The sequence below is a fragment of the Vollenhovia emeryi genome, unplaced genomic scaffold, assembly GCF_000949405.1.
Source record: "Vollenhovia emeryi isolate VEMERY1.0 unplaced genomic scaffold, V.emery_V1.0 DF939227.1, whole genome shotgun sequence".
Lineage (NCBI taxonomy): Eukaryota > Metazoa > Arthropoda > Insecta > Hymenoptera > Formicidae > Vollenhovia > Vollenhovia emeryi.
Window position 1 is genome coordinate 262619 of NW_011967139.1, and position 26840 is coordinate 289458.

Genomic DNA, 26840 nt, shown 5'->3' on the forward strand with positions numbered 1-26840 from the left:
TTAAAAGAAAATTCTCCCCGTGTATGCATCCACGTATCTCATCTAAAATATTTTTTTAAACTCACCCAGGCAATCCATAAATTTTATCTACAATTTCATATATCGCGCAGAACAATTGAAGAATCAGATTACAAATGCACACAAAATACACTATATTACACCTACGTCAAAATGTTCGCAGTGAATACAGTTACGAAATAGAATTCTATCCCGAATCTGGTGTATATTATAAATTTGTACGGCTACATTTCCCGACAGCCTGGTGTAATAGCAGATAACTTTAGTTTTCCTTTTCTAAATTAGCACAGCGCAGCGCGCACGGGGAAATCCGATCCCAATCGCCGCGGAATGTACCGCAAACGCTTCGGGGGAAAAAAAATCGAATCAGCATCCGCACTGGCGATCGCGGCGGGGAACGATCGTGGAAAGGGAACCTGGACTGAAAGTTTCTGTCGAGATGTGCGCCAGTAGTATTCACGTTCCTCACGTGTGCTGAGCTCGCGCTCGGTGGAAACTTGTCTGCGCGGCTGCGGAGCTGTTACGCTCATATGATAATTCTAATCCAGGTAATTGTATCATTTTTCTCGACGGATCCACCTTACAACAATTGAACAATATAACAGTTGCCCGAACTTGCTCCGCCTAATCCAGTTTGCGCAGTTTGCGCTCAAGGTATCGCGTAGCTCCGCTTTCCACGCAAACTTCATCGGCGTGTTCCACTAATGGAAAATTAGGAAAGAAGGTTTTATGCAAATACGAGCCCGGGAATGCTTTATTAAATGATGCTAACAAAACGTGGCCCGGGGGGGGGGGGACGCTATTATGCTGTTATATGCTAACTACTTTCTAACTCTTTCCAGCCAATTGTTTTCTAATTAAGTCGCCACGACGGAATACGTAAACACGCGCCGTTCCATATTCCGTGATACTAGAAAATTATGTTTCCGGTGATTAGCCAGAGATCATCATTTCTCGCCACTGGAAATCCTCCTCATTGGCGAGTCTCGAAACTCTACGCTCCGCAATACGTTGTTTTTTTCCCGGATTTTTTAACGTAGCGCGATTTTTTCGATATTATCACGGCCGCGATTCAACCGGCTGAATTATTTACAAAATTTTTCATTATCCAACGTGCAAACTGTGCGCGGTTTAGTAGCGGATTAACAGCAAACTCGGCCGAAAATTACCAACAAATTCGCGTCATTTATATTCACATTAAGCTCGCGTTTCGCCGACAGAATTCACTAATATTATTGATAGCGGATCGGAGCAAGAAATCGAGTGGAATATAAGTCGTAAATTTTACTCTGTCATCAATCTATGTCAAACTGTGTTAGTAAAACCTACATCAAAGTTTGCCTGACTTCTACCATCAATCGGCCATCGGTATTTCGTTGACGAACTTTTCTATATTTCTTTGCCAAAAGCGTTGTATTAATACCGCGTCTTGTTTGCCAGAACGAAATTTATAACAAATACTCTGCAGAATCAAGGCACCTATCACGGAAATATTCGGAATTGTTCGATTATTTCCTAGATTTCTATTGTGTTGTCCAGAGGAAACGGACCCTAGTAGCGCAATATATTGGCGCAGTATTGGGAAATAAAGTAAATCTACTATTCCCAATATTGGTCCAATATTATAAGATGGACGTCTTCTCTTATTTAGCCAATGTCTGTTCAGCAATATTGGTCTAATGCTGTATCAATTTCAGGCCAATATTCTTATTACATTGTTAAATATTGGCCACAATGCCCTTCCAATATAAATCTAATATTATATAACTATTATTGTGCAATATTTACATTCATTCCCTGGCCAATATTGGCTCTACGTTGGACAATATCGACTAATGCGTTTCTAATATAACCGACATTGGGCCAATGTTTAGCCAATGTTTAGCCAAACACTGTAGCACACTGTGGAAATAATTCCGATCGAAATCTATTCCGAACATTTCCAGGATAGATTGATTCCCCAGTTCTCGATTCGACAGACGCTTGGCCGTCTGGGAAAATTCTCGTCGTCCTTAACTCTCCTTTTCCACGCGCTACAATAAGGAAAAGTTAACAATTCTATCCTCGTTAACGAAATACTACTAGCTAGATAAGTTAATCGCCGATTAAGTTAATCGGAGTTTGGTCGAGGTTCCGCTCTTTAATTCTTGCGAAAATGGCTTCGTTTCGCGAAGACCTTAATTCGCTGTCTATTACAGCATTTTGTTTTATTCGTATCGCATTTTCAGCGTACATCGAGAGAAGCTGAAAACCACTTCGCGTTTGAAAACTAGACCCGTCTCTCGAAGCTGCACACCCTTCTTGGTATGCAGCTGAAAATTTCTAAACTCACCTCCTCATCCCGCCTACGCGTATGCAAAGTTTCATTAAAATCAGAATTTGCGAGTTGGCGAGGTTCCCTCATCGAGGCTCCCTCCCGGATTTTCGCACATGCGCAGCCCCAGAATTACGAAACAGGAACGTATGCATATATAGGTTGATACAGAAACCGAGGGCCTAGAGATTTCGGTGATCGGGTAGCAGGAAGTTCGGATAAAACGATCTCGCGCAAATAAAATAAGTAAATTCAAAATTATCTTAAGGATCGTCTACAATAGATGAAGTAAGCCTGGCGTAAGAAGTAAGAGTAGGAGTAAAGAAATGGATCATTTCCATTTCCTACTCCTACTTCAGCTCTGACGCTTACGCTCGGCGAATTAGAGCGTAGTTCGACCAGTGCTACAAATATTTAAAAAAATTATGTCTGTACTTTAGCTTTTACACTGAAAGATAAAGGTTACGTTTTCTTACTTCTTACTGCTTACTTCCAATGTAGACGGTCCTTAATGCGTGGTCTACAATACGTGGAGTAAGCGTGGAGTAAGGAGTAAGGGAGAGCCCTAACTTCTAGCTTTTGGTGTAAGGAAGCTGAAATACGGGCATGATTTTTAAAATAATTGTAACACTGATTGATGGCATTTTGATTCACCGAGAGTAAGCCTGAGAGCTGAAGTAGGAGTAAGAAATAAAATGGATTTATTTCCTTACTCCTACTCTTTACTCCAGCTTACTCCATGTATTGTAGACCAGCCTTAACACTTTGCGAAACTTTCTCGGTAGCCTGTCGATTCTTTTCGAACGTTCGGAATTGTTCTTATAGCGAATCGGTTGCCTCATGCGCACTGAGTGTACACTAAGGCCGGTATTCATAGTAGGATCTTATATTCAAGACCGTCTTGAATTTATCTGAAGCTGCTGTACGAAACATTTCATTGGCTACGGAGTATCTAAAGATAATCTTAAAACGGTCTTAAATATAAGACCTGACTATGAATACCGGCCTAAGGCTTGTTTATAATAAATTCTTATAATTAACTTCGTTTTAAATACACGATCACAAAGTCATTTAACCGTAAAATATAATCCGTACGAATGCCGCACATATATTACTGGGTAAAAAATATTTCAGGAGATATTTAAGACAGTCACATGGTGCTCTCACCTCCTAAGACAAGCTCTATTCGTTCTAGACGAGGTAATTTAACTGATTATTGTTGTACCAATCTATATCTAAGTTTTACTGTATTCTCATCTTGTATTATACTTTCGATGATTTCATTGTAGTCTTACTGAGGAAGACCCGAAGAAGGGTCGAAACGTTTATCATATTAAAGAGAAATTCTGTTTCTGTATCGTGAGAACCGAGTTCCGTTCATTTTGTGGTTCACATTGGCACTCTCTCCTTTCTACATATTTTCTTTATATAAAGTTGTAACCCCCCCCCCTCCCCGCTTTGTTTTTATGCGTACTGTAATCGCGTGGAAGAATTTTGTAATTTTATAAAGCCAATTTCAAATTGCTCACGATTAAAAATTGAAAATGTTAAATACCAACATCTTTTTCATTAAACTTCTGAGCTGCACGGGAATTCTGTAACTTACTATCGAGGTTTTTCGATAATGTTAACTAGGAACAACCAGGGTTGGGAAAGTTACTTTATAAAAGTAACTAGTTACAATTACAGTTTTTTCGCTAACAATGTAACTAGTTACAGTTACAAGTTACCAATTCTGAAAAGTAACGCGTTACAGTTACAGTTACTCGAAAAGTAACGAATCGTTACTTTGCAGTTACTCCCTTGCAATAGAAATAAAAAAAATATCGAATCTGCATCTGAATTGTAAAGCGGCGACCTTAGCGGAAAAAATTTTTATAAATAATTACAAAAAATTGACTTGAAATAGAAATTTGTAGAAATTTTTATATCTTCGTTGAAACATTTATTTTTTTGTAAAAATATCTATAAAATAGTATCACAAATTACAATGTTCTCAAATCAAGAAATTATTGCAAGTAGTGTTTCATGAAAATGTACAATTTTGTAAAAATTAATACAAAACTTTACTATTTTACTTTAAAAATTTGAGAAACAACGAAATCTTTAAGAATTAAAACATCTGCTTACTTGTAGAATATTACAAAAATTAACAAAAGTGTTCCAATTCTAACATTTTTATGTTGATTTTAATTTTTATAAACACTTTTTAAATTTACGTAGAATTTCTTAGATTCTGGCAGTTATATTTAATTTTTTTGTAGAATTTTGTAGAATTATTTCCGGCAGGGGATAAAGGCGTTTATGCGCAAAAAGGCCTAATGCGATTTGTGGAGGTTGAAAATATATACATAAAGTAACTATTAATGTAACTGTTAAATTAGTTACTAGTTATCGAAAAAATGTAACTGAGTTAAAGTTACAGTTACAGATGTAGAAAAAGTAACGAAGTTAAGTTAGAGTTACCAAAAAGAAGTAACTGTAACTGTAACTTCGTTACAAGTAACGAGTTACTTCCCAACCCTGGGAACAACCTTAATGAAAATCTGCGTCTTTTTCGAAGATCGTCCTCGCCATTGGCCGTCGCTATTACCGAAAGGCATCGATTGCAAGTTACAGAATTCCCGTACTGAGTCCCAAATTCAACGACTTACTTAGCAGCCGTGGTGGAGTGTCCTCCAAAATATTCAACAAACAGCAGCGAGACTCTCAGACTAAATTCTGACGCATACGTCAGACTTATTAACACAGTTTTAAGTGTGAAAATGTTTTGCTACGCGGTCCGCAACTTATCCTGGCATTATTTTGTGCACAAAAGTTAACCGGCCTATATACTAATATACGTATATGGAGACGACCGGCACCCCTTTCCGAAGTTACTTCACTGCGGTCAAATTCGCCGCGCATGCGCGGGAAACCTGGCTCGCGCGATCAGCTGGGGATTGACTATTTACAATTCGCGTGCGCAGCGGCATGTTTTCGTCTCTGCGTTACGAACGCGCTCTCAGTTTTGCTTCTAACGAGATTGGCGTCGACTCGGTGTGGGACGTTGATAAGGAATGCTCCAAAATTCGCAGCATGGAAAGCATTCGTAGTTTCATGAGGCAAATAAAGTCGTAAAAGTTTTAAGTCGGGCAAATAACCTAAGTAAATACGCTGAACGTGACGTTTGCAGATATTCAAGGAGCATAGTGCAAATACTTTAATATAAAAAATTCTCACATGTCCGGAGAGCTTTTCGTTCAGGAGCTTACTTTTCGCGATAAAATAATTGCGAAGGAGAGTTAAATATTTTTTTTTATATAAAATCCAAGATATTTTAAGATTTGCTGCAAAACATTCTAATCTTGCTGAAATATATAAGCACAAAAATTGCTTCTTTAACATAAGCTTCTTTTGCTTCTAAATTAGAAAAGAATTTATATTCGCGCTTCTGCAAACGTACAACTTAAATTCCTATTCGTACGACGTTATCCGAGTGACGATTTCTTTTTATATAAATTATTTTTTATATAACCTATCATCGGTTTTGTATAAGCTAATGTCAGTTTTTCTTCTTGTAGAAAGGACTGTTGAGATTGTCGAGTATGGGTCAAATGTGGATCGTTGTTTATCTGCTGGTAGCATGTGCGCATCTGTCGCAGCAGGTAAACATAAAGCGACTTTTTTACGTTCAGTAATAATTGATACTTTTAACGTGTTAAGTTATATCGTTCGCTCTGAAGCAAACTATTCTATAAATCCTATAAATTCATATTTTGTTACAGAGATCAGATCCAAATTCGTCGACTTACTTAGCAGCCGTGGTGGAGTATCCTCCAAAATATTTAACTAACAGCAGCGAGACTCTCAGAGTAAATTCTGACGCATACGTCAGACTTATTAACACAGCCGGTAGAGTAGTCGTGAGTATTATCTTTAGAAGAGAATAGTTTCACAAGGTTGGGAAAGTTACTTTGTAAAAGTAACTAGTTACAGTTACAATTTTTTCGCTAACAATGTAATTAGTTGCAGTTACAAGTTACCAATTCTGAAGAGTAACGCGTTACAGTTACAGTTACTCGAAAAGTAACGAATCGTTGCTTTGCAGTTACTCCCTTGCAATAGAAATAAAAATATCGAATCTGCATTTGATTTGTAAAGCGGCAACGCGTTTATGCGCAAATGCAAGGCCTAATGCAATCTGCGGAGGTTGAAAGTACATATAAAGTTACTATTAATGTAACTATTAAATTAGTTACTAGTTATCGAAAAAATCTAACTGAGTTAAGTTACAGTTACAGATGTAGAGAAAGTAACGAAGTTAAGTTAGTTACCAAAAAAGAAGTAACTGTAACTTCGTTACAAGTAACGAGTTACTTCCCAACCCTGTAGTCTCAAGCATTGGTTACATCGTCAACGAATCAGTTCTTGACGATGTGTCATAAAAATGATTTGAAAAGCAGACATTATTCGACCGGAACGGGCAGAAACTCACTGCGAAAAACATTACGTCAGCGAGAGCGAGGTAATGCTTTTCGCAATAAAGTTCTGGTCGAATGATATTACTTGTCTGTTATTTAATCACCGGCGAGTAAAATGTCCCTCGTGTCTGTTTGAAACGTGTTGAATATTTTCAGAAAGCTGATATAATCGTTTTCCCGGAAGACGGCTTGACAACAGTTCACTTGCCGGAGAGAGAAGAGATGGAAGGTTGGACAACAGTCATTCCTAGTCCCTCAGATAATTATATACCTTGTAGCGGCGACACGATTCAAGTTAGCGACGTACGTACGATTCTTCGTATTGTAAGAAACTAGCGACATAAATTAAATCTAAAAGGAAACGTTGGATCCGCAGACATTGAGGAAAATATCATGTGCTGCGAGGGATTATGAAATCTACGTGGTAATCAATATCGCTGAGAAAGCACCTTGCGCCAACGTGTCTTGTCCGAGAGATAAAATGTTCTATTATTACAACAGCAACGTAGTATTCGATCGCACGGGAAAGATTATTGCCAGGTATCTAATTCTTCGTTATAATTACTGTTGCGGGAAACACATTGCAATATTATATACGTCTTATTACAATTAACAGGTACCGTAAAACGAATCTTTTCAACGAACCGTTTGATGTGACAGCAGTACCGGAAATAGTGACCTTCGATACTGATTTTGGGGTGAAATTTGGAACTTTTATATGTTTCGATATATTATTTCGCGAACCCCCGATTATATTAACGAGAGATCATCAAGTAACTGACATTGTCTATACTACAGCATGGTTTTCTGAGGCACCATTCTTAACAGGTGAACGAGACGTGATGAAACCTTCTTTCCCTTTTCCGTCGAAACATGTACGCTAATATTGTTAATCGTTTTAGCTGTACAAACGCAAGCAGGATGGTCATTTGCAGAAAACGTAAATCTTTTAGCTTCTGGCTATAACAGACCTGATTTTGGCAATGCTGGCAGTGGAATTTACTTAGGTGTGTAAAATTACAGTTTACATTTTAATAAGTGTTATTAAATTCGCAATTAGAGTTATCTACCGTGCAGATGCATACACGAAATAACGTTTCATGCGCCACAGGTCGCAAAGGAGTCGGTAAGGCAATAATGCCTGCAGCTACACACGAGGAACTGCTGATATATGAAGTACGCAAAATAAAGGACAGAACTAATATCGAACCCTATCACGATGATTCCAAGAATGAGAAAGCTTGGCCATGTTATCAAGGAACAAAGCGTATAGGCGACGACTTATGCGTGAGGTCGGAGGTCGACACAAAGTCAGATGATAAATTATTTTTGAAACACGACAATATTGAAGTCTTCCAAACGCTTTCCTTGAAAGGGAATGCCACGGAAACTGTCTGCCAGAATAACTTCTGCTGCGAGTTTAAAGTAGAAATTACGAAACTAGACTCGAGAACAAAGTATCGATTAGTTGTTTTTAATGGTATTCGTCATTACTCTAACGTTAAAGCTCGCGTACGTGCATGTGGCATAATTCAATGCTCAAACGACTCAGTTTCGTCATGCGGTTCCGTGAACACATCAGAAGTGGTGTTTAACAATATTGAAATTGCGGCAACGTTTCACGATTATAAGAACAATTTAATTATGCCGTCTACGTTAAGTCCAGATTTACTTCCGCTTAAACAGTGGACATTTAATGAACACGTTCATGACGACCATGTGCACGTTAACATGTACCTAAATAACAGTATAAACAATGTGGTAACGTTTGGAATTTATTCGAGGGACTTCAGTAACGATGCGAATAGAATATCTTTTTACACCGCTACTTATTTCATAGTATTATTTGTAACTTTGTTTTCAAGATTGTAATTTATATATCCATATGTGCAACATTACTTTTTCTACGTCCACATAGATGCCAGATATTTTTATGTGACATACTTTCCAGAAATCACGTACTTTTTACTTACGTTCGTTGACAAATAATTCAACGACTCTGATAAATTTTTCAATGTCAAGAAATTAAGAATTAGAAGAGAAAGCTAAATTTGCACCGGCACTTTTTCTTGCCAGTTCGTAGCTTGTGGCGTCTGTAAATATTAATGTAAATGATTTTTGGAATTTATACAAAGATATATTTTTGATAAAATTTTATACAGATATATAATTGTAAAGTTGTTAATCTTTGAATTGTTATTAAATTAATATAGGGTGCGTTCCGTTTCACACATGATGTGCCTAATGTATCATTTATCCTTCTTTAACATTTTGCGAATAACAAGGATAAATGATGCATCATGCGCATCATGCGAGAAACGGAACGCACCCACAATTGTTAATTACCAAATGCGATGGACTAGTGATATTAACAATTGAAGTGAGAAAAAGTACGAATTTTGCTAAACTTCAGGCGTTAAATGCGTGTGCCAAATATTTTAAAGCGACGTAATAAATATATCAAATACGTTTTATTATTAATAAAAATGTTTTTTCCGAAAAAACACGTGCTGAACGTTTTCGTTGCAAATTACGACAAACGCTTCTCATCCTTGCTACAATTATGTCGAATTAACTGCAAGTATCCATATGAAAAATTAGATCATTTACGTAATTTATCTCGGGAAAAGTGTTAAACCTAAATACTGAATAACTGTTTCTAAATTATATTCAGAAGAAACTTGTCACCCCGGTAAAAAACACAATAGCATTTGCCACGTAACGGGATTCTCGTATTACTATGTATTAGCATGTATTTCACGATTAATTGATCTTAATGAGTCTATCATTATGTATCAGTCATAATTTATACGGTTAGTCTATAATCAATCATACATATATTTGCAATAAATCGATAATTAATTATCCCAAAATGATAATCACAATTGATGATGGAAATGCTGACTAGCGTAACGATAAAAGTGATCGATAATGAATAACTTCGCATAATTAATTCCATCTGCTTTTCACGGACAATAATGCTATTGTATAATCGTTGTCGCGTTATCTCAATTCAGACTTTAAGAGATTGCGCAGATACGCCTATACCGATATACCAGAACCCAACTTTGACGAATATCGACGAAAATCTTTGAAGGATGCCGAAACATCATCTAAGAGAAGCGCCGATGAGCGAAGGGCGCAGAGAAGCATCGTCTCTTTTGGTAATGATTTCAAAAAATGTTATCACGTATTTTCAAAACATTATTAAAACACGTCTCCTACGAGAAACAAGTAGAATATTTCTGTAGAGTTTTCAGCCAAATCAGGCATAATGTGTATAAATTAAATACAATATTTTCAGTTGGTTGCGTTGCCGGATTGTACAGCTTTAAAGCTCATTTACTGCATTATGTACTCTTCATGTCGCCCTCGCGAGATGTCTTGGCGGAGGCTCAATTGGAGGTAAAATTGAACGGTATACCGGAGGGGAAAGTGTTAATCGTGAAATGGCGCGGCAAACCTGTTTTTATCTATCATCGGTAAGAGAATCAACAATTAATAAAAAACAACAATAACTAGGAAAAAGCAGGATAAAGCGAACACGCACTAGTGTCGCACAATCACTACCGTCATAATTAAATGATTTGGCTGCTGAAACTTATTGTTGAATGCCGTTATCCGCAAAACAAATATAAAACCAATTCTTTTCCATGGTTTTCTTAGTAGTTTAAAAAATTTAATTGTGTCGCTCGAATCTAAAATTGCTATCCTTTTTACCAATTTAAATTAAGAGAGTACAGTCATCCTTGTTCAGAGCTCCGTGCACTTTAGAATAGAGTATTATACATATGTATATACATATACATAGACATGTCTTATAAAAATAATACCAATAAGTGGATAAATAACGAAGGATTCTCAAGAATCTCGTAGTGAAATTAACAAGTAGCAAATGGGCTTGGAGAATACAGTGCGGTTGACAGGGCACAAGGCAATAAGCTCCCAGAATAAAGTGGAAATTTTACGGACTTTAAAGCAAATTTCCGAGGAATATTTAATACTCCTAACAACATTCGATCGCTAACGGGGTTAATTTTGCAGACCGCAGTCGATCATCGAGCAGGAGAGAGCTGTGAACGTGTCAGAGCTGCGCGACCCGGAAACGGACGACGACAGAGCGAAGAGGTCGGAATGGCTAGTTGTGCTGGGCGTTTGTACGCATTTGGGATGTATACCGATTCCAAACGCCGGTATCATACGAGGCGGTTTCTTTTGCCCGTGTCACGGCTCGCACTTCGACGCTGCCGGACGCATACGGAAAGGTCCTGCATCGACCAATCTGGAGATACCCGAGTACACATTCGTAAACGACGACAGTATTGTTATCGGGTGATGATGCGTCCCTTTCGGATCGCAAGATGTTGAAGCGTGTTAAATGACGAGATCGAGAAGAATGTAGTTTTACACGTTGCGGAATTAGTTTTTATACTTCCGTTGGAATTTCGTGATGGTATAATTATAAATGTATAATGAAACATCCAACGAAGTGTTAAGATTAAAAGAATGTCTTGGCTTTCGAATAACGTCATAGTCCATTATAGATAATTTATATAAGAATCCTGTAACTTCAAAAGACTGCTTTCTAAAAGAACAACTAGCTTTTCCCTCATTCTACGGGAGATACGGTTTATCTTTTCGATTGGCGGATTATTATATCATTTTTTTTTACGCGGCATGCGTCCAGTATACTAGAGGCGGGTTACTCTTCGATATCGCAAAAATTTTCTAACATCTAAAGCGAGAGTCTGATATTCATAATTTTAACTAATATTAACATACTGCAAAATATGTCTTGAGAAAAATATTTCCCGACGTCTTTTCAGAAAGTCTTAAAGTTGTCATATGATAAAGATTCAAAGATATGTTTCAAGTAGACTAGTAAGCAAATAGCTTTTATGTGTTATTAGTTCAATAGATTTAATACATAAAAAATTTGTCATTTTTCTTACTGTTGTAAATGTAAATACTACTAACATAATCTAAGTAACTTTAATGGTATATTCCTTTACCATTTCTGTTGTAAGTTTAAGCTGAAAGATCGGAAAATATATTTAACCGAATTACTTTTTATCAGTTTCTCCGCTAATTTTGCTAAGCTTTATTTTTTAATTTATTACCATAATGGTTTAACGTGTATCTTAATCTAAAGATTTCTGTGAGTATTGTTTGTCCCCTACGAGAAAAACAAATTATTAGAAGTTCTACGGCACAATTGTTATGAAAATTCAAACTATATTAGTGTTTACGTTTTAACAAGGATTTACATGTTTAGCTTCCCCTACATGTCAACTTTGTCCAAACTGTCCCGAACATCTTCCACAGTTTAGTCGGGGTATCATATTTAGTAGCACACATTCTACTGTACTGTGCATAATAGAAATATAATCGAATATGGATACGGATATTGATTTTTTTTTAACAAAGCTGTTTTTTTTATCCAATTAGCGAGTTTGAGGCATATTGCCGACAGTGTAATGGAGTGATCGTTATTGATGAACTAATAATGTGTTTGCATCTAGTTCTGTATCATAACATATATCTTTGATGTTTAATCCGTTAGAGAATATCAGATTAAGAAAGACGAAACTATGTCGGTGTGTTTGTCGTAGTAATATTTTATACATTTCCGAATATATATTTCCGAAATGCAAATATTATAACAAATTGTTTAGTACGTCCTGATACCTTCTCATCTACCAATAGTGCAAATGGACGCGGACGACTCCATCCAGAAGCCATTACGAGTGAAGTATAAAAAGAAATTAGACGTAAATACCTGGCAGTCTCAATATTCCATACACAGAATTGTAACAGAAATTGCATAAAATACTATCGTATACTTTCAGGATATTTCGCGGAATAGACAACCTAAGCTCTCTCACTTGGACAAATATATATCATACTATAAATGATTATTCGGACTCAAAGATTGGAAATAATGACGTGACTATAGTAATAGAACAATCAGCAACTGAAGACATCACAATCAAATGGCTTGCGGCAAGAAATCAAAATCAGCAATGGATGTTAGAAATATTACAATTTTCTTTTTCTTGAGCTATTAATACACTTATATATGTATATGTGTATTCTTTTACATACAACAAACGTGACTATCAACGAAATTAACTGTTTAAATTTAGAGACATAAAAATTGTAGAAATATATATTTGTACAATTTTTATGTCTTTAAATGTCAAACAGTCAATTTTGTGATAGTCACGTTTGTTGTATATAAAAGAACATTTTAATGGCTCAAGACATAAAATTGCATATGTGTATCAAATGTTTAACGTACATATTTTATAAATGTCCCAACTAACTATTCAAATTAAGTAATCTTATATAGTCAAATCTGTAATAAAATCTAATGATTCAAATTTAATATTATCTAAATTAAAATTAAAAATAATTCTATCAACGACTAAACAGATAAAAAAACTACGTTGTCGCAAAAAAACGAACGTCTCAACGTTCAACTGCGGGACCTAACTCAGCACATAGCCTCTGTCTTTATTTAATTTTTAAAATATTCTAGTATCTGATATATATTTACATATTTCCTAAATATCCAAATGCAATTGATTAATTTTCATATGCAAGTGATAGCGCAAGTACCGAATACAAATAATATATTTCGGCTTGAAGATTCGATTTTTCCGACATTTGAATAAAAAAGATACTAATTTCGATTCAATAATTAAGATACTAGAATATGTCCGTATAAATAAAATAGAATTGTGTGATAATAATTAATTAAAATTTTTTATGTTATTTGCTAATACATTTCTGATCTTTATCCCTATTGTATGTATGCATACAGGTTCAATTATAACAGATAACGGGAGAATATGGATTATACTATCAGTTTTAAAAGCCTCAACGCATGGATCACCAGCAGTACCAGCAGTCTCAATTTTATTATTTTTAATCGCCTGGCATGTATAAATAAACGGGCGCATTTAGCGAATAATTATTTGCTTTACGCAAAATTAGTATCACGTTATATATTCGTTGTAACGTAGAGTGTAATTTCAACGCGATCTTACCAATCTTATGAAAGTCTTACTCTCAATGTAAGCGTTGATATTCAATTGCAAATATACAAATTTTCACTTGCTTAGTGACCACGTATCAATTACCCTGTCGTTAATTATCGGAATTCTTTGTATATCCTCATTTTACTCCATCCAATTGCTTTATTCAAATCGGTTTCTCTGCCGATTCTTTTACCTCAATAAAAACAAATGCTTACTCACCGAGCCGATGCGCAACAGCGGAGTTGTATAACTGCCACGTAGCTGCGCTGATTCTGTAACAAATAAAATTGATCTTACAACAGTGTTCAACAAAGCCAATATTGCAAAATATGATTTTTAAACATACCCAACTTTCTACTCGAGACAAGAGAAAGATACGAAAAAGATTACATCGCGAAAGATCTTCGCAAGAAACTTTTACAAAATTTCAAGTTTTCTTCTTTTCTAATTGTCATTTCAAAGTAACAGTGAAATCAAACGACTCGATGATAAACTGGTAAACAGATTAACTGTACACGAAATGAAAAACGATGCGCGAAAATGAAGTTGGCGCGATAATAATGCATAAATAATTCTACTCACCAGAGAGTTGCTCCGCCGTCGCCCGATGCCCCCCAGGCCGCCACCTCCTCTCAGACTCCTCCATTTCACACCGGCACAACACTGCACTCGCGCAAGAGGAGCTACTTGCGATCGCGCGCGCTAATTACCGAAGTAACGCACGACACGGCACTCCCGGCGTTAATCGACGCGGACTCTACTGCAACGAGAGAGCGAGAGGCGCGATTGCGCGCGAGAAAATACGAGCCGCGTCTGGCGAGGTGGCGTCGTGCGAATTGACGCCCGACGAGAAATAATTCGTCGATCGACGCCGATGGACGAGTCATTTCTCGCTGAGCGGCAACGTTCTGGCGGCAGGGACTCGCGGACGTACGCGCAGCCAACTTCACGCGCGTCGCGAAAAAGGGAACCGAGTGCGTGTGCGTTCGACGGGGCGATTTCGCGCGAACGTTCCTCTCGCCGCGCGTCGCGCGTGGGAAACTCGGGTATCGCTGCACGCGCGAGGAGCTGAGAATTGAAACCGAAGAGCCCGGTGTACTCGGGGCGCGCGAGGACACGACGGCGCCGTAGCGACGCCGACCGCGCGAGACATTTCGGCCGGGATTTCGCGGATTCACGCGTCCCGGTGGATTACCGACGCGCCAAGTCGAATCTACGTCGCGCGACTGTTACGCCGGACAATGGAGCGAACTTACCGCGATCGTGCGTACCGCGAGACGCGACGACCAACTCACGGGACCGATCCGCTGCGTGTCCACGGGCTCCTCGAACGGATCAACATGGCGCCGGTTCCCGGCGGCCACTGCGCGGCGCTACAACGGCGGTGCTGCGCGAGTCAAGTCAACGACGAGATGTATCTGGAAAAAACGCGCTCACTCGGGAAATACGCACGTCGACGACGCAATCGACACCTTCGCGGGTCTCCTCACGGTTTACTCAACTTTACTTACTTGTTTAAAGGGAGGCGAGCACGATTCGACGGTTTCCACTTTCCGTATCTCGAACGAGGTTCGTTCTCCGAGAAGGACGAGCACGACGTCCCACGGTACTCGCGGACTCGAAGAGCTCGATCGCGGCTGTGGCATCGTTTAACTGCGCGGGGGACGATCGCGCCCTTCGTCCCGTGACACTCGTGACCGGCGGTTCGAACGACAGCGCGACTCGCGTCCCTTCTCGTCTCGACGCGCAGCGGCCGCGGCGGACGCGAACTACGCGAGTCGACGGCGCGTTGGAGAATCACTTCGGTTTCGCTCGCGCGATGCGTCCCGAATAAGTGCGCAAATACGCGCGAGAAATACGAACGTGTTGACGCGCAATCGATATCCTCGCGGCTCTCCTGTATTCAAATGACCGTGATAGATTCGTCTCTAATGTGAATAACTCCTGTACGAGACGATCGCGTTGCGTAGACGATCGAGATTCTCGTAGGAGATGATCGCGACGCGAAGACACACGGAACGTCCGTCTCGCTCGACTGATCCGCGCGGACTGATTCGGCTCAATAGATTGTTTTTCGACCGAGGTCGGTCGGGCGCTACGTCATTTCTCGGAATCTCGGCTCGGCGACCGAATTGTTTACTACGTTACGTTTTTTTCGTTTTTTTGGAATCCGCGCTCGGTGTTCGGCCGAGGTGTTTACGGCGCCGTACGCAAGATCATTCACGCGACGACGGTCGAACGAGTCGGTTGTGTCCGCGCCGCTCCGCGTGTCGTAGGTATTATTATTTCTCGATACGCGTTCGCGACAAGTACGGGAAGAAACGGCGATCGCGATCTCTGCGAATAATCGGCGAACGATATCGTCGCGTGATCGCAGAACTTTGAGTCGAACATCATCGCGATACGTTCAAGTGAAAAATTAAGTGTCAATTAATCTTGTCCGTGTTTAATTATATCCCACACATAATATTACGTAATATATTTTCTCATCGGTAGTTTAAATTTGACATTTACGCATCGATTTCTGTTGATTGAAATTCATACTATCGGATAAATTTACAAGGAATACCGAGTGCAAATAGTAACTTTGTGCAATCGTATATTTTTGTTCTCTTAATTTCCCGTCGCATGTGATTAGTGCTCAGGTGTTATACAAAGTGCCACGGAGTCTCATCAATCATTCCACGGAGTTTGTTCAATCGTGTCACGAGCTTTGGTCAATCACAGCACGAAACGTAAGTTTCACATTTCGTATGAGATCGATTACGAGAAATTAAACATGAATGATTTCCTTTTGTATCTTGTAAAAAATGCATTCACTTATTGCATATGAATACGCGCGAATTAAATCGTACATCGTAAGTTTGTCAGTATAAGTTTCCAAGAGAACGAAATTTAATGAATGTCTGATTATTTTCGGTATTTTATTGGCGAATATTGAATTCGTAGTAGCCGCCAATTTTTCTTATAGCAAATTCGATTGCTTGCACTGTAAATAATATTTCACGTGTTATAGTATTTTTAACGTGTTTTACACGTAATATTTCATGCAACATAGCCAACTTTAACATTTCGTTTTAGAACTTTGAGGCGGTCAATTTAAATTTAATTAGTCTTATTTTAATATAAAGAATAAACTGTAAAGATTTGAAACAATTATCACATAAATGATTTTACGAAATGACTACCTTAAATATAAGAATTTACTGTAAACAAGCCTCAATGTGCACTAGTGCAAGTTGTCGAATTCGCTATTTTATTAGTCAAGAAACCTGTCATACCGACCACAACAATAGTCAACTTTAACAATTGACAACTTTAGAATGTGAATCGCCAGTGAATGTTCAACGATAAAAAGAATTGTTAGACGACTTAGGTTGGCAGATGGTTTATTTATTCATTTAATCCGACGTTTCGTTTTTACTTATCCTTGACTTTGTTTCTCAATTGACACGACTGTAAGATGCGTCTTGTTTTATAAAATAATTGTAGATCCCTGAATGTTGAATTCCCTGAAAAGGACCACAAACCGCATGGTCGAAACGTCGGATTAAATGAATAAATAAACCATTTGCCAGCCTAAGTCGTCTAACAATTCTTTTTATCGTTTAACAATTGATATCTCGCTTCGCGGGGCAGAGCAACACTTTTTCCTGCCAGATTCTTTCGTTTTGAGCGAAAACGCGTTGAATGAGCCTAATTTTGTTCGATTTTGGAGGCGAGGAAGCCAAACTGAATAAACGCTTTATGAAATTGGCGCGAATTGGCGAAAAATAGTGGACCAATCACAGCGCGCTTCCTTATGGCCAGGCTCTGATCAGAGGCGGCCTCTACTTTCGGTGACGCTCCTGTATGCCTGTCTTTCGCACCTAACCTATCGAGTCGGTCCAAAATCCTGTTCGGCATCGATTTGTTTATCGTCGCTCGGCATTTTAACGTTTCTCGGTATCTCTTTTACGACGCCCGCGAACAAATCGGAGCGAGATATGAGCGAAATTCACTGAGGAACCTCGGCAGAAGCGTTGAATAACCTCGCCTTTTCAGGTAGTCCAAGCTGACGCGGGCTACGAAGCAGCCGCGATGACACCGCCGATGGAGAGAATCCAGATTTTGGAGACGATCGAAAAGGACATTATAATATGTTTGCAGAGCGCAGGTAATTGAACGCCAGGCTGAACGGTCTCTTGTCGTCCGCCTGATCACGAATCCCTCGTGTGTTGAAGTACAAGTTGAACCCGCACAGCGAATGCGCGAAACGAGGCGAAACGTCTGAAACCTTTCTGGCCAAATTCTGGGAAGGCATCGGTGGTTTTCTAGCGTTCCAAATGTACGATCAAGGTGTGCTTTATGTTGCGCAGGACAAGCTTGCCTGGAGCTCAGCAAGGAGAAATCGAGCCTGAAGCAGGCGGAGTCGCAGACGCATCAGTTCCTCAAGACTCTGGGACAATTGGAATCCAAATTGAGCGAGCAGATTAATTATCTCACACAGGTCTCCACTGGTACGTAGAAATTTGCTTGTCGTCCTTGCGTCGATTCCCCTTCCCTCTTCATTTCCACGTTACGTTCCTCGCAGGTCAACCGCACGAGGGTTCTGGATACGCGAGTCAAAAGGTGCTGCAAATGGCCTGGCACAGATTGGAACACGCGCGAAGTAGAGTTAACGAATTGGAACGTATAAAGAACAAGCTGCGATAAGGGCACAATTTTCCAAGGTACATATTGTAAATGACGAGTAACATTACATTAATGTTGCCGGCGACAGCCCCCCCCCCCTCTGACTCTGTCATAATAAATTTATATTACTTTTGTTAATCAAGAACCTTCCCCTACCATCCTGTTGATATCTTCATTGTAATCGGTTTTGTCGCGAGAAATGAAATTGCACACCATTTTCGCTACAAACCGCATGGCAAGGACAATACTCGACGACTTCGCCGATTATGTATCTTGTAATAACGTGACACAATTTGCTGAGTATCTTCTTTTGATTGCAGACTGTGTACAATATGCTAAAAAAATACATAAATAATTTCTTTACATATATATGCTTCTATCTTATTTTTATCACATACATCATAAAAATAGTAAACTTTATGAAAACATTCCAACAACACGCGACGTATATCATGATTAAAACTCGTATATATGAAATGAACACTGTGAAAAATGTATCTTTGAACACTCTTCTTGATTCTTTGAACGACATCCTTATCCGTCTATGACTCCCATGCTGCGTTTTACCGTGGCCGCCAGCGAGAGTCGCGATCTTCTCTCTTCGTCCAATTGTTTTGTCAGCAGCGACATTTGCGACTGTAAGTCAGTCATTTGGTTCTTCAAGGTTTTAACCGTTTCCGATAATGTTCTGTGTATAAAAAGTTAATAAGCATTAACGTATACATCAATTATTTAATACTATCACGTTACACACTGTTATCAATTTCTGACGCAATTGTTATGAATGCAATCTCTAAAGCATAAACAAAAGATTAGCAGAAGAGAATTTCACCAGTGACATGATAAAGTATGAAGGAGAGTTTGCTTATTGTCACCAGTAATGATTAGAAATTGAGACGGGAAACTAATAGTCAACCCAACTGGCTAATTATTTAATTGATTTATTACACAACGTTTCGACCCTATTTTTTTGGGTCCTTTTCGAGTGATACTGAGTCAATCGTCGTCGTCGAATAAGACAGAGTCGAGTTATAAAATATATGTATACATGTGAGCACTGTGGTAGTTGGGCTCGAAATATATAACTAATAGTTCGAGCCCAACTACCACAGTGCTCACACGTATACATATATTTTATAACTCGACTCTGTCTTATTCGACGACGACGATTGACTCAGTATCACTCGAAAAGGAAAAATAGGGTCGAAACGTTGTGTAATAAATCGATTAAATAATTAGCCAGTTGGGTTGACTATTAGTTTCCCGTCTCAGTGATAAAGTATTTCTGATTTTCATAAAAATTATCGAATTCAAACAGATTCGCTTTGAAAAAGGTAAAAAGATGTATCATTTCGAGACGTATCTCTATATTCACCTGTCATTGCAAGATTCCCAGTTGCCTCTGTTATGCGTCAATGATATCCTGTCCCGCGACTTTTGAGACTCGTAATCTAGCATTGCTGAAAAAAAGAAGAAGCATAATTCCTTCGTAATAGAAAGACACGTCGAAAAGTTTCAACAGCTATTAGACGAATTAAACTTACAATTAGACTCTCCAGAATGTACGGTAAACCTAGCATTGACGGAAAGACAATAACCTTCTATTACTTTCAATATGATCGCATCGTCTTCAAACTGTCGCTCATCTGTAACATACAACGTGGAATAGAAAATCGTTTGCAAACTTGATCAATAAATGTTCACTCAATTATCTTGGTATTAAAACATTAAAACAATCTTACTGCATGATCGTGGTGTCCGTGATGTATCTGTAGTAGTATCTATTTTTCCAAAGTTCTTAAGAGAATACAGGGGAGGAGCGGGTCTTAGTGATGCGACACTCCAAGGTGTCTTAATCCCTGGAGATGTACAGTGTTCCATTGCCGGTCGTTGGTGCTTCCCGTTTGGCTGACTGATCGTCTGCTACAATACGTATAACACATCGTTTGTAATATCTCAACAATATCAGTACACAATTAGAATCGTTTCTATCGTATGCATGCACGTTTCTGTGAAATTTACGTTATAAAATATACACACATATATATATATATATATACTTTTTTACTATTGTTTTTGGCAGGGTTCTATGTTCAATAGAAATATTTCTTAATCTAAAAAATACAAGAGAGGAAAAGAGAAACACTATGATTGTAATTATATTACTCTGGAGTGCACGCCCTACCTGAAGACTAAAGTTGCGTCTATACTAAAAAATCAAGCTAACTATAATCTTTTGCGAAGTGACTGATGGTTGCGACGTGATAAAATAAAGGCATACGCACAAAAGTTTGTGATGTGTTTTCCGAGGGCTATTCTATAATGTATTGTGTTAGTAAAGCGACAGCTTACTTCGCACAACATGGCTGTGAAAATAAAAGCATACGATTTCTTTGGTAGAAAATGATAATTAGTAAAAACACCAGCGTGGTTAAAGAAAAACTGAAATGATCAAAGGAACAGCCATGCCATGGAAGCTTGCCTTGTTCCGTGCATCCAAATATCGGGATAGACTTCTTGAGCCACCAATGAGCGTACAATCCAGATGAGTACACTTGATTTGTTGGCTCGTCATGTTCCTCCATAATCGGCTGGATTGGACGAACTACGCGTCTCCCGATTTTCTTAACTACGCACTGGTGCGCATATGGTATCGGTTGCGTATACCTTTTTCCTTGTTCATTCCCATAATTTATCAGAGGTTGAATTAACACAGTTTCTTGTACTTTCTTCTCGCTATTATCAGGATTATCGTTAGCATCGCTACCACCGACATCGTTGGATCTCGCCAAGCTTGTACATTCGTCGACGTTTTTCGACGAAGCCAGCGAGTGAGCGCTATCTCGAGGCGTAGAGCCAAACGGCGAGGTGCAAATACACTGATGCTCGAACTTATTCTCATCATTATCGCTTTCGCTATGAGACGTTCTTACGGGATCTGTATACTTAGTATGACTAGATGCGTATGACTTGTAACAGGAATTGACTTCGGATGAACGTAAGTGATAACTCTCGGCCATGCCGGAGTCCGAGGACCGTAAGCTACTGTTTGCGCACGTTTCTCGAAATTCTCTCCCGACGCTATCGCAATTATCGTTCTGGGCGGAGGTCATGGAATATCGGACCGGCACGTCCGAGTTGTTTGGATAAAACTCCTCGATCGCTTTCAGATATTTGTAATTCACAGCCAGATCGCTGTGATCTCTGCCATGTCGCATTTCCAAATGTTCCCGACAAAACTTATTACGTGCTTGAAGATTTGACGTGTACGACTTGCTTGACGCGAGCGGAACGTTCGGCAGGACGTGACTCATTGTAGCGCCGGCAGGTAAGCTCTTACTAGTCTCGAAGGTACATCGATTGTCGCAATTAACTCTCGGTGCGAAATTCGTGAGTGAGGAAGTGCTCGCTATTCCGACGGTACTAAGATCGGTATTGTCTATTACATATCTAACGTCCAGTATCAACGAGGATTTACGCAATATACGCGGCTCCTCTTGCACATTACTTTCAGTGGGTGTATCCGACTCCGATCCTTCGCTAGTAGGAAAAATAGTATACGTCACATTGCACTTTCTCATTTTCACGTTACTCAAATCCGGCCTCAAGACATATTGAATGTACAACAATTTCTTCATTAATTCAGGCTGTATGACTTTTCTCCTCACGAGCTTCGCAAAGTATCTCGAGAGTCGAGCGTACGGAGGATGATGGCAACTCACACGGGGCATGGTTGGCGATTTCAGGTGGCTGGTGCATTGTTCCTGAATCAAGAGATCGATCCAACGCTGCCTCTCTTCCCTCGTGGCACACAGCACGACGATGCTTTCGATCATTGGTCCTTAAAGCACACGTATTTACGTCATTATTTTACAGAGGTAATTGTTGCGATTTTGTAACTTGGGAAAGAGGAGTGTAGTCTGGTAGACTTTCCTATTCCCAAGTCGCAAAATAGCATTTCTGCCTTGCAAGGTAGAATCATGATACACTTGACTAAAATGTCAACAGCCGTACCAGTAATCTCCAGAGCATTTCGTACTTCGTCCGTGTCTTCAATTCCAGTTACATTAATGCCAGTTAACGGAAGTTTTCCCTAGGCAAATGACCGCAATGTGAATTAAGATGTCGATATATATTCGAATTCTAAAGCAGCGCGACAAGGATGCTTTCGAGTCTACCTCGTAAATGAAGGAACTCATCCTGGAACTGGTGCTAAGCACCAGCAGCGTGGTAGGAAATAAAACAAAGTATCTATCTCTGCGATCCACGCCGGTTGCCAGATTCACGGATCCGACGTGAATGATCTCGCCAAGTGAATTTAATTCTTCACCTTCCCACCCTTTGATTCCGCTAGTTAATATTTGAAGCGCCAACTCGCGCTGCTTACGTATGGCAGCGCAATGATCCTACAAATAAAATGGATTGCAAGCAAATTTTAATTGAACATTAATATTCTTCTGTACTTGTATAAAAAAGAAAATACAGGATAAACCGTACCGCGATTTCCCTGTATACAGTTATGCTACGTTGAGTGTCTCCTCTGTCGTGATGATTCTTTTCGGTGTATCTTTCCAACTCCTGAAGCATAGCAGAATACTTGTCCAATCTTCGAAACGGCTTGCTCAGGCCAGTGGTCAACACCAGTATACCCGGCGATATCGCTCCACTGCGCTCCATAAATTCATTTAATTCATCTCTGCAATAATAATACACGAATCTCAATGTAACCAGAGGAAAATAGTGTTGTCTCTCGAAGGGCAGAAACCTCCAAGTTTCAAGCTGACAGACTCGACTCATGATGCAGCGCCGTCGAGAAAGGAGACGAAACACTTGCCAGATACCCACCTGTACCTATCTAGTATGCAAACAGCCTGCGGGTGATTATTGCAATATGAGGCGTGAATAGACTTGAGTCTTGGCGCGATAGTCAGGAAGAGATTTCCCACTCTTGCAGAGAGCCCTTGCAGAACGGTGCCTTCCAGGTTTGCCAACAAACACTGGTGAGTCTCCAGGACCTCGTGTATGTTACCGAGTAGCTGCTTATACTCGTCTTTCTTCAGTCTACGCACAGATTTCTATTATACACGACACGTAACATGGCTTTCTCGTATCCAATCGAGCACATGACTCACATGTTCGACGCTTCGAGAGGTTGTAAAAAATTATTCACCAGTCCTTGCAGCTCGGCTACGTTCACTCGTTCCGAATCGACGATGTCCTTCAACACTATGTCGCGATTGAGCTTCTGGTGCGCAGGCGACTCTTGCGGACTCCTATCAGGAGACGTCTTAATCGACGCATGGCCACCATCTGCATGTACACACACCATATGAAAGGTATGCTATTATTTACATTGGAGCATACAGAATATATATTAAAAGTATGCAGAATATCAAAAGAAAGGGATCGTAAACGGGTGAGATTCTACATTTAAAGTGCTCGCAGTATGCAACAGTTGTCCTACCCGGGGCTCTGTACTCCTTGACGTAGTTCGCAGGGAACCAACCAGTCTTGTCGTGCAGCGTGCCCTCCCACCAGCCCTCGTCGTCCACCTGCGTTATCGCAATCACGTCCCCCTTCTTGAAGCACAACTGGAACAGCGACGGTGTCTCGTGTAGTCGCGCGTAAACGCGTATATTTTTAGAAGCTACGACAACACCCCGGCGAGAAGTGACTCGCCGTTCGACGAGCCGCTAGCTAGCTGGCGCGCCGCGATGTTTACAACGGGATTGGGGGGAGAAGGGGCGGCGGGGTAACCGCGCTTACCTCGTCGTTGTTCGTCCCTTTGAAGGAGAAGAGCGCCGTCACGAGCTTCGGCGCGTCGGGCTTCGACATAGCTCTCGCGCTCATTCACCGCCAGCCGTGGAGAAACGTCGGGGGGGCTGATTCCCAGCTGGCGCCTCCGCGCATCGTTTCCTCACGGGTGATCGACACCCCCCGGCCTTGAAAAACCGTCCCTCGCGGACGGACGCCCGTGTCCACGCGCGCAGCCTTCCTATCTTTTCGGCAAGTCGAGCAAGTCTCGTCACATGTTCCAGCGACACCCCCGGCTCACCTCGCCACCCCCCCGCGCGCCCGTCACGAGTGGCGCTCGTCGCGCGCGCGTCCACGGCCGAGCGCGCGCGGCCACAAACACACGCGCGCGTCTGCCAGAAATCTGACGGACACTCGCGTCTATAAATAAACGCGACCGCCGCGTCACGTGACCACAATTACGCGCACGTCCGCGGGGTGACACGCGCGCCGACGCGCGCGGCCGTGAGGATATTTTTTCCACGCCGCGTCGTTCTCCTCAGTTCGCCCGACCCGCGGAAAAGGCGCCGAGGTGCGTCGCGTACGAGCGCGAAACGAGAAGGAGACGCGGGGGAGACGAGGGGGAACGCGCCACGTCCGCGCGGCACTCACGCCCGAGGTTTCGACTCCGCGCGCGCGACGATTCAAATCCCCCGCCCTTTGCTAGACCCGACGGTCGCGCTCGTTGCACGCGGCGAATATCCAACGTGCGCGGCAGGAGAAACTTGTGGACGGTAGAACAAGAGCGAAAGAGTTTTATTTCACGTGGCGCACGACGCGAATTTGCACGGCGCGAACAGCGAAGGGGCGAGACGTCCCGTTTTCCGACGCGGCGAGCGAGGTGGAGCTGCACCTACTGCACCGAGTGCCCGGCTCTCCTCGCACAGCTGACCGATCGACCAATCGCCGGACGCGGCGGGACCTGTGGTGGCGGAAGCTTCGGTTCTATTTGCGGTTCTATCTGTTATGCCTGAACTTGAACCAAACCTGGGCATTTCTTTTTGCCCGCGTCGTGTGCGCGTGGGGGCTCGATTTTAACAATTTGCAACAAACTCGTAAATTCGCGATTTGGGTTGTAACATCGCAGCGATTCTCGCGCGACACGTACGTGTACTTTCATGGTACTTTTGCAGCGACAAATACCAATCAATTAATTAATTAGGGAGCATGTTGTGTGTCCGTAGGAAACATTTCCAGCATCTGCTATAGGAAAAGTTGCGACATGGCACCGCACAGTAACTTTTCAGACACTGGAGTCTTCTCGGATTAGCTGGCTTGGGCTACCTCCAAGGACAGGAGTCGATTTAAATCGGAATCTAGGCCAAAAATGAAATTCAACGTAGAAGAGGCTAATCATTATTCTAGTTATCTCAATAGGATTTTAACGGGCCCTAGTAGCACAATATACTGGCGCAATATTGGAAAATTATGTAAATCTAGTATTGCCAATCTGGTCGTAGACAAACGCGAATGCTAACGTTACGTCGCAGCAGCAGAATAGAGCAGAAATCGAGTCCAGTAACGTAAATGAAACGCCATGTTCCTCTATACCCTAGAGAAAATGGATATTCAAAAAGTATACAGAAATTTGTATATCCTGATATTCATCTAGTATTTTGGCTTTATCCGTATACAGGAATTGATTATACGTATATTCAGTTGTGAGTTCTCTATATCTGGATATACAAGTTGAATATACATGTGTACTCGTAAAGGTCCTCTTCTGTATCCTCATTGATACAGAAGATCAATATATGTATAAATGAGGAATAGGATATACATATTCAATATACGGATATAGAAACTCTGTATACACATATACAGAAATTGTGTATACCTTCTGTATACTTTTTCTCTAGGGTAAATCTATCTAAATGGATAAAAGTAGAGAATAGAGATCATTCGCCTAATATTGTACGATGGACGCCTTCTTTTATTTAGCCAATATGTCTATTTAACAATATTAAATTTCGAACGTACCTTGTACGTTTTTATTTCTATATTTTAATTTATTACACATATTTATTAATTTTTTTTTATTATAAAAACAACTTGATGGTTAATTCCGACTCCTGACTTCGCAAGACCGTAGATTATAGCTCATACGTAGCTCTTTCTGTTCTTCAGACATTTGCGGGTACTCGTGTAAGATCGTTATACCTGAAGAGGACCAGTGTTACTGGCCGAAACGTTGTAGACTTAGGGCCAGTTTCACAAAGGTCGGTTAACTGCTAACTGACGGTTTAATTGATTCTCTATCTCTTCTTAGAGAACAAGATAGAAAAAGATAGGGAGTTGACTGAACCCTAGTTAACAGATAACCGATGTTTGTGAAACTGGCCCTTAATAATTGAATGAAGAAGTGCCAGTAAGGTCGTTTCCACACTTAATTTTATTTCTTAATTCTCGACTGGCTTATAATATCTGCTGTTGGATTAACAATATTGGTCTAATGTATCAGTTTCAGGCCAGTATTCTTATTACATTGTTAAACATTGGCCAATGCGCTTCCAATATAAATCTAATATTATATAA

At 40.4% G+C, this 26840-nt stretch overlaps 4 protein-coding genes across 7 annotated transcripts; 3 read left to right on the forward strand and 1 right to left on the reverse strand.

Moving 5' to 3' along the window:
• Positions 1-440: 440 nt before the first annotated feature.
• Positions 441-8957, forward strand: LOC105560567 (vanin-like protein 1). Of its 3 annotated transcripts, none has more exons than XM_012009782.1 (8): positions 441-566; positions 5896-5979; positions 6100-6237; positions 6952-7098; positions 7172-7335; positions 7412-7623; positions 7698-7802; positions 7907-8957. In XM_012009782.1, the coding sequence occupies exons 1-8, from the start codon at positions 549-551 to the stop codon at positions 8665-8667; spliced, it is 1629 nt and encodes a 542-aa protein (XP_011865172.1). In that variant the 5' UTR covers positions 441-548; the 3' UTR covers positions 8668-8957. The 3 variants fall into 3 exon arrangements, with proteins under 3 accessions (XP_011865172.1, XP_011865174.1, XP_011865173.1); XM_012009784.1 differs by lacking the exon at positions 441-566 and adding an exon at positions 5271-5479; XM_012009783.1 differs by lacking the exon at positions 441-566 and adding an exon at positions 5271-5436.
• Positions 8958-9796: 839 nt separating this feature from the next.
• LOC105560606 (cytochrome b-c1 complex subunit Rieske, mitochondrial-like) lies at positions 9797-12450 on the forward strand (the record flags this gene model as incomplete). Its single annotated transcript, XM_012009853.1, has 3 exons — positions 9797-9959; positions 10100-10277; positions 10840-12450. Coding segments are annotated over 3 exons (633 nt in total), but the record flags the coding sequence as incomplete, so codon positions are not given.
• Positions 12451-16466: 4016 nt separating this feature from the next.
• On the forward strand, positions 16467-18879 carry LOC105560568 (mediator of RNA polymerase II transcription subunit 11). 2 transcript variants are annotated; one of them, XM_012009786.1, is made up of 4 exons: positions 16467-16573; positions 17883-17994; positions 18197-18337; positions 18412-18879. In XM_012009786.1, the coding sequence occupies exons 2-4, from the start codon at positions 17919-17921 to the stop codon at positions 18531-18533; spliced, it is 339 nt and encodes a 112-aa protein (XP_011865176.1). In that variant the 5' UTR covers positions 16467-16573; positions 17883-17918; the 3' UTR covers positions 18534-18879. The 2 variants fall into 2 exon arrangements, with proteins under 2 accessions (XP_011865176.1, XP_011865175.1); XM_012009785.1 differs by lacking the exon at positions 16467-16573 and having other exon boundaries at positions 17659-17994; positions 18412-18550; positions 18656-18879.
• Positions 18805-24599, reverse strand: LOC105560607 (rho guanine nucleotide exchange factor 7). Its single transcript, XM_012009854.1, has 13 exons — positions 24279-24599; positions 23977-24103; positions 23645-23822; positions 23358-23573; positions 23010-23208; positions 22691-22918; positions 22527-22605; positions 20995-22353; positions 20865-20878; positions 20255-20435; positions 20057-20158; positions 19888-19972; positions 18805-19200 (listed from the first exon to the last, which is right to left on the reverse strand). The coding sequence occupies exons 1-13, from the start codon at positions 24360-24362 to the stop codon at positions 19047-19049; spliced, it is 3006 nt and encodes a 1001-aa protein (XP_011865244.1). The 5' UTR covers positions 24363-24599; the 3' UTR covers positions 18805-19046.
• Between the last annotated feature and the right edge of the window lie 2241 nt (positions 24600-26840).

Excerpts from the sequence above, each read along its gene's own strand:
- LOC105560567 (XM_012009782.1), top strand. Across the intron at positions 6,238-6,951 it reads ACACAGCCGGTAGAGTAGTC|AAAGCTGATATAATCGTTTT; the intron begins GTGAGTATTATC and ends GAATATTTTCAG. Across the intron at positions 7,624-7,697 it reads TGAGGCACCATTCTTAACAG|CTGTACAAACGCAAGCAGGA; the intron begins GTGAACGAGACG and ends TAATCGTTTTAG.
- LOC105560607 (XM_012009854.1), bottom strand. The coding sequence starts at position 24,362 with ATGAGCGCGAGAGCTATGTCGAAGCCCGACGCGCCGAAGCTCGTGACG. Across the intron at positions 22,606-22,690 it reads TGAGTTCCTTCATTTACGAG|GGAAAACTTCCGTTAACTGG; the intron begins GTAGACTCGAAA and ends TCATTTGCCTAG. Across the intron at positions 20,159-20,254 it reads ACGGACACCACGATCATGCA|ATGAGCGACAGTTTGAAGAC; the intron begins GTAAGATTGTTT and ends TGTATGTTACAG.
- LOC105560568 (XM_012009786.1), top strand. The coding sequence starts at position 17,919 with ATGACACCGCCGATGGAGAGAATCCAGATTTTGGAGACGATCGAAAAG. Across the intron at positions 17,995-18,196 it reads AATATGTTTGCAGAGCGCAG|GACAAGCTTGCCTGGAGCTC; the intron begins GTAATTGAACGC and ends TATGTTGCGCAG. Across the intron at positions 18,338-18,411 it reads TCTCACACAGGTCTCCACTG|GTCAACCGCACGAGGGTTCT; the intron begins GTACGTAGAAAT and ends CGTTCCTCGCAG.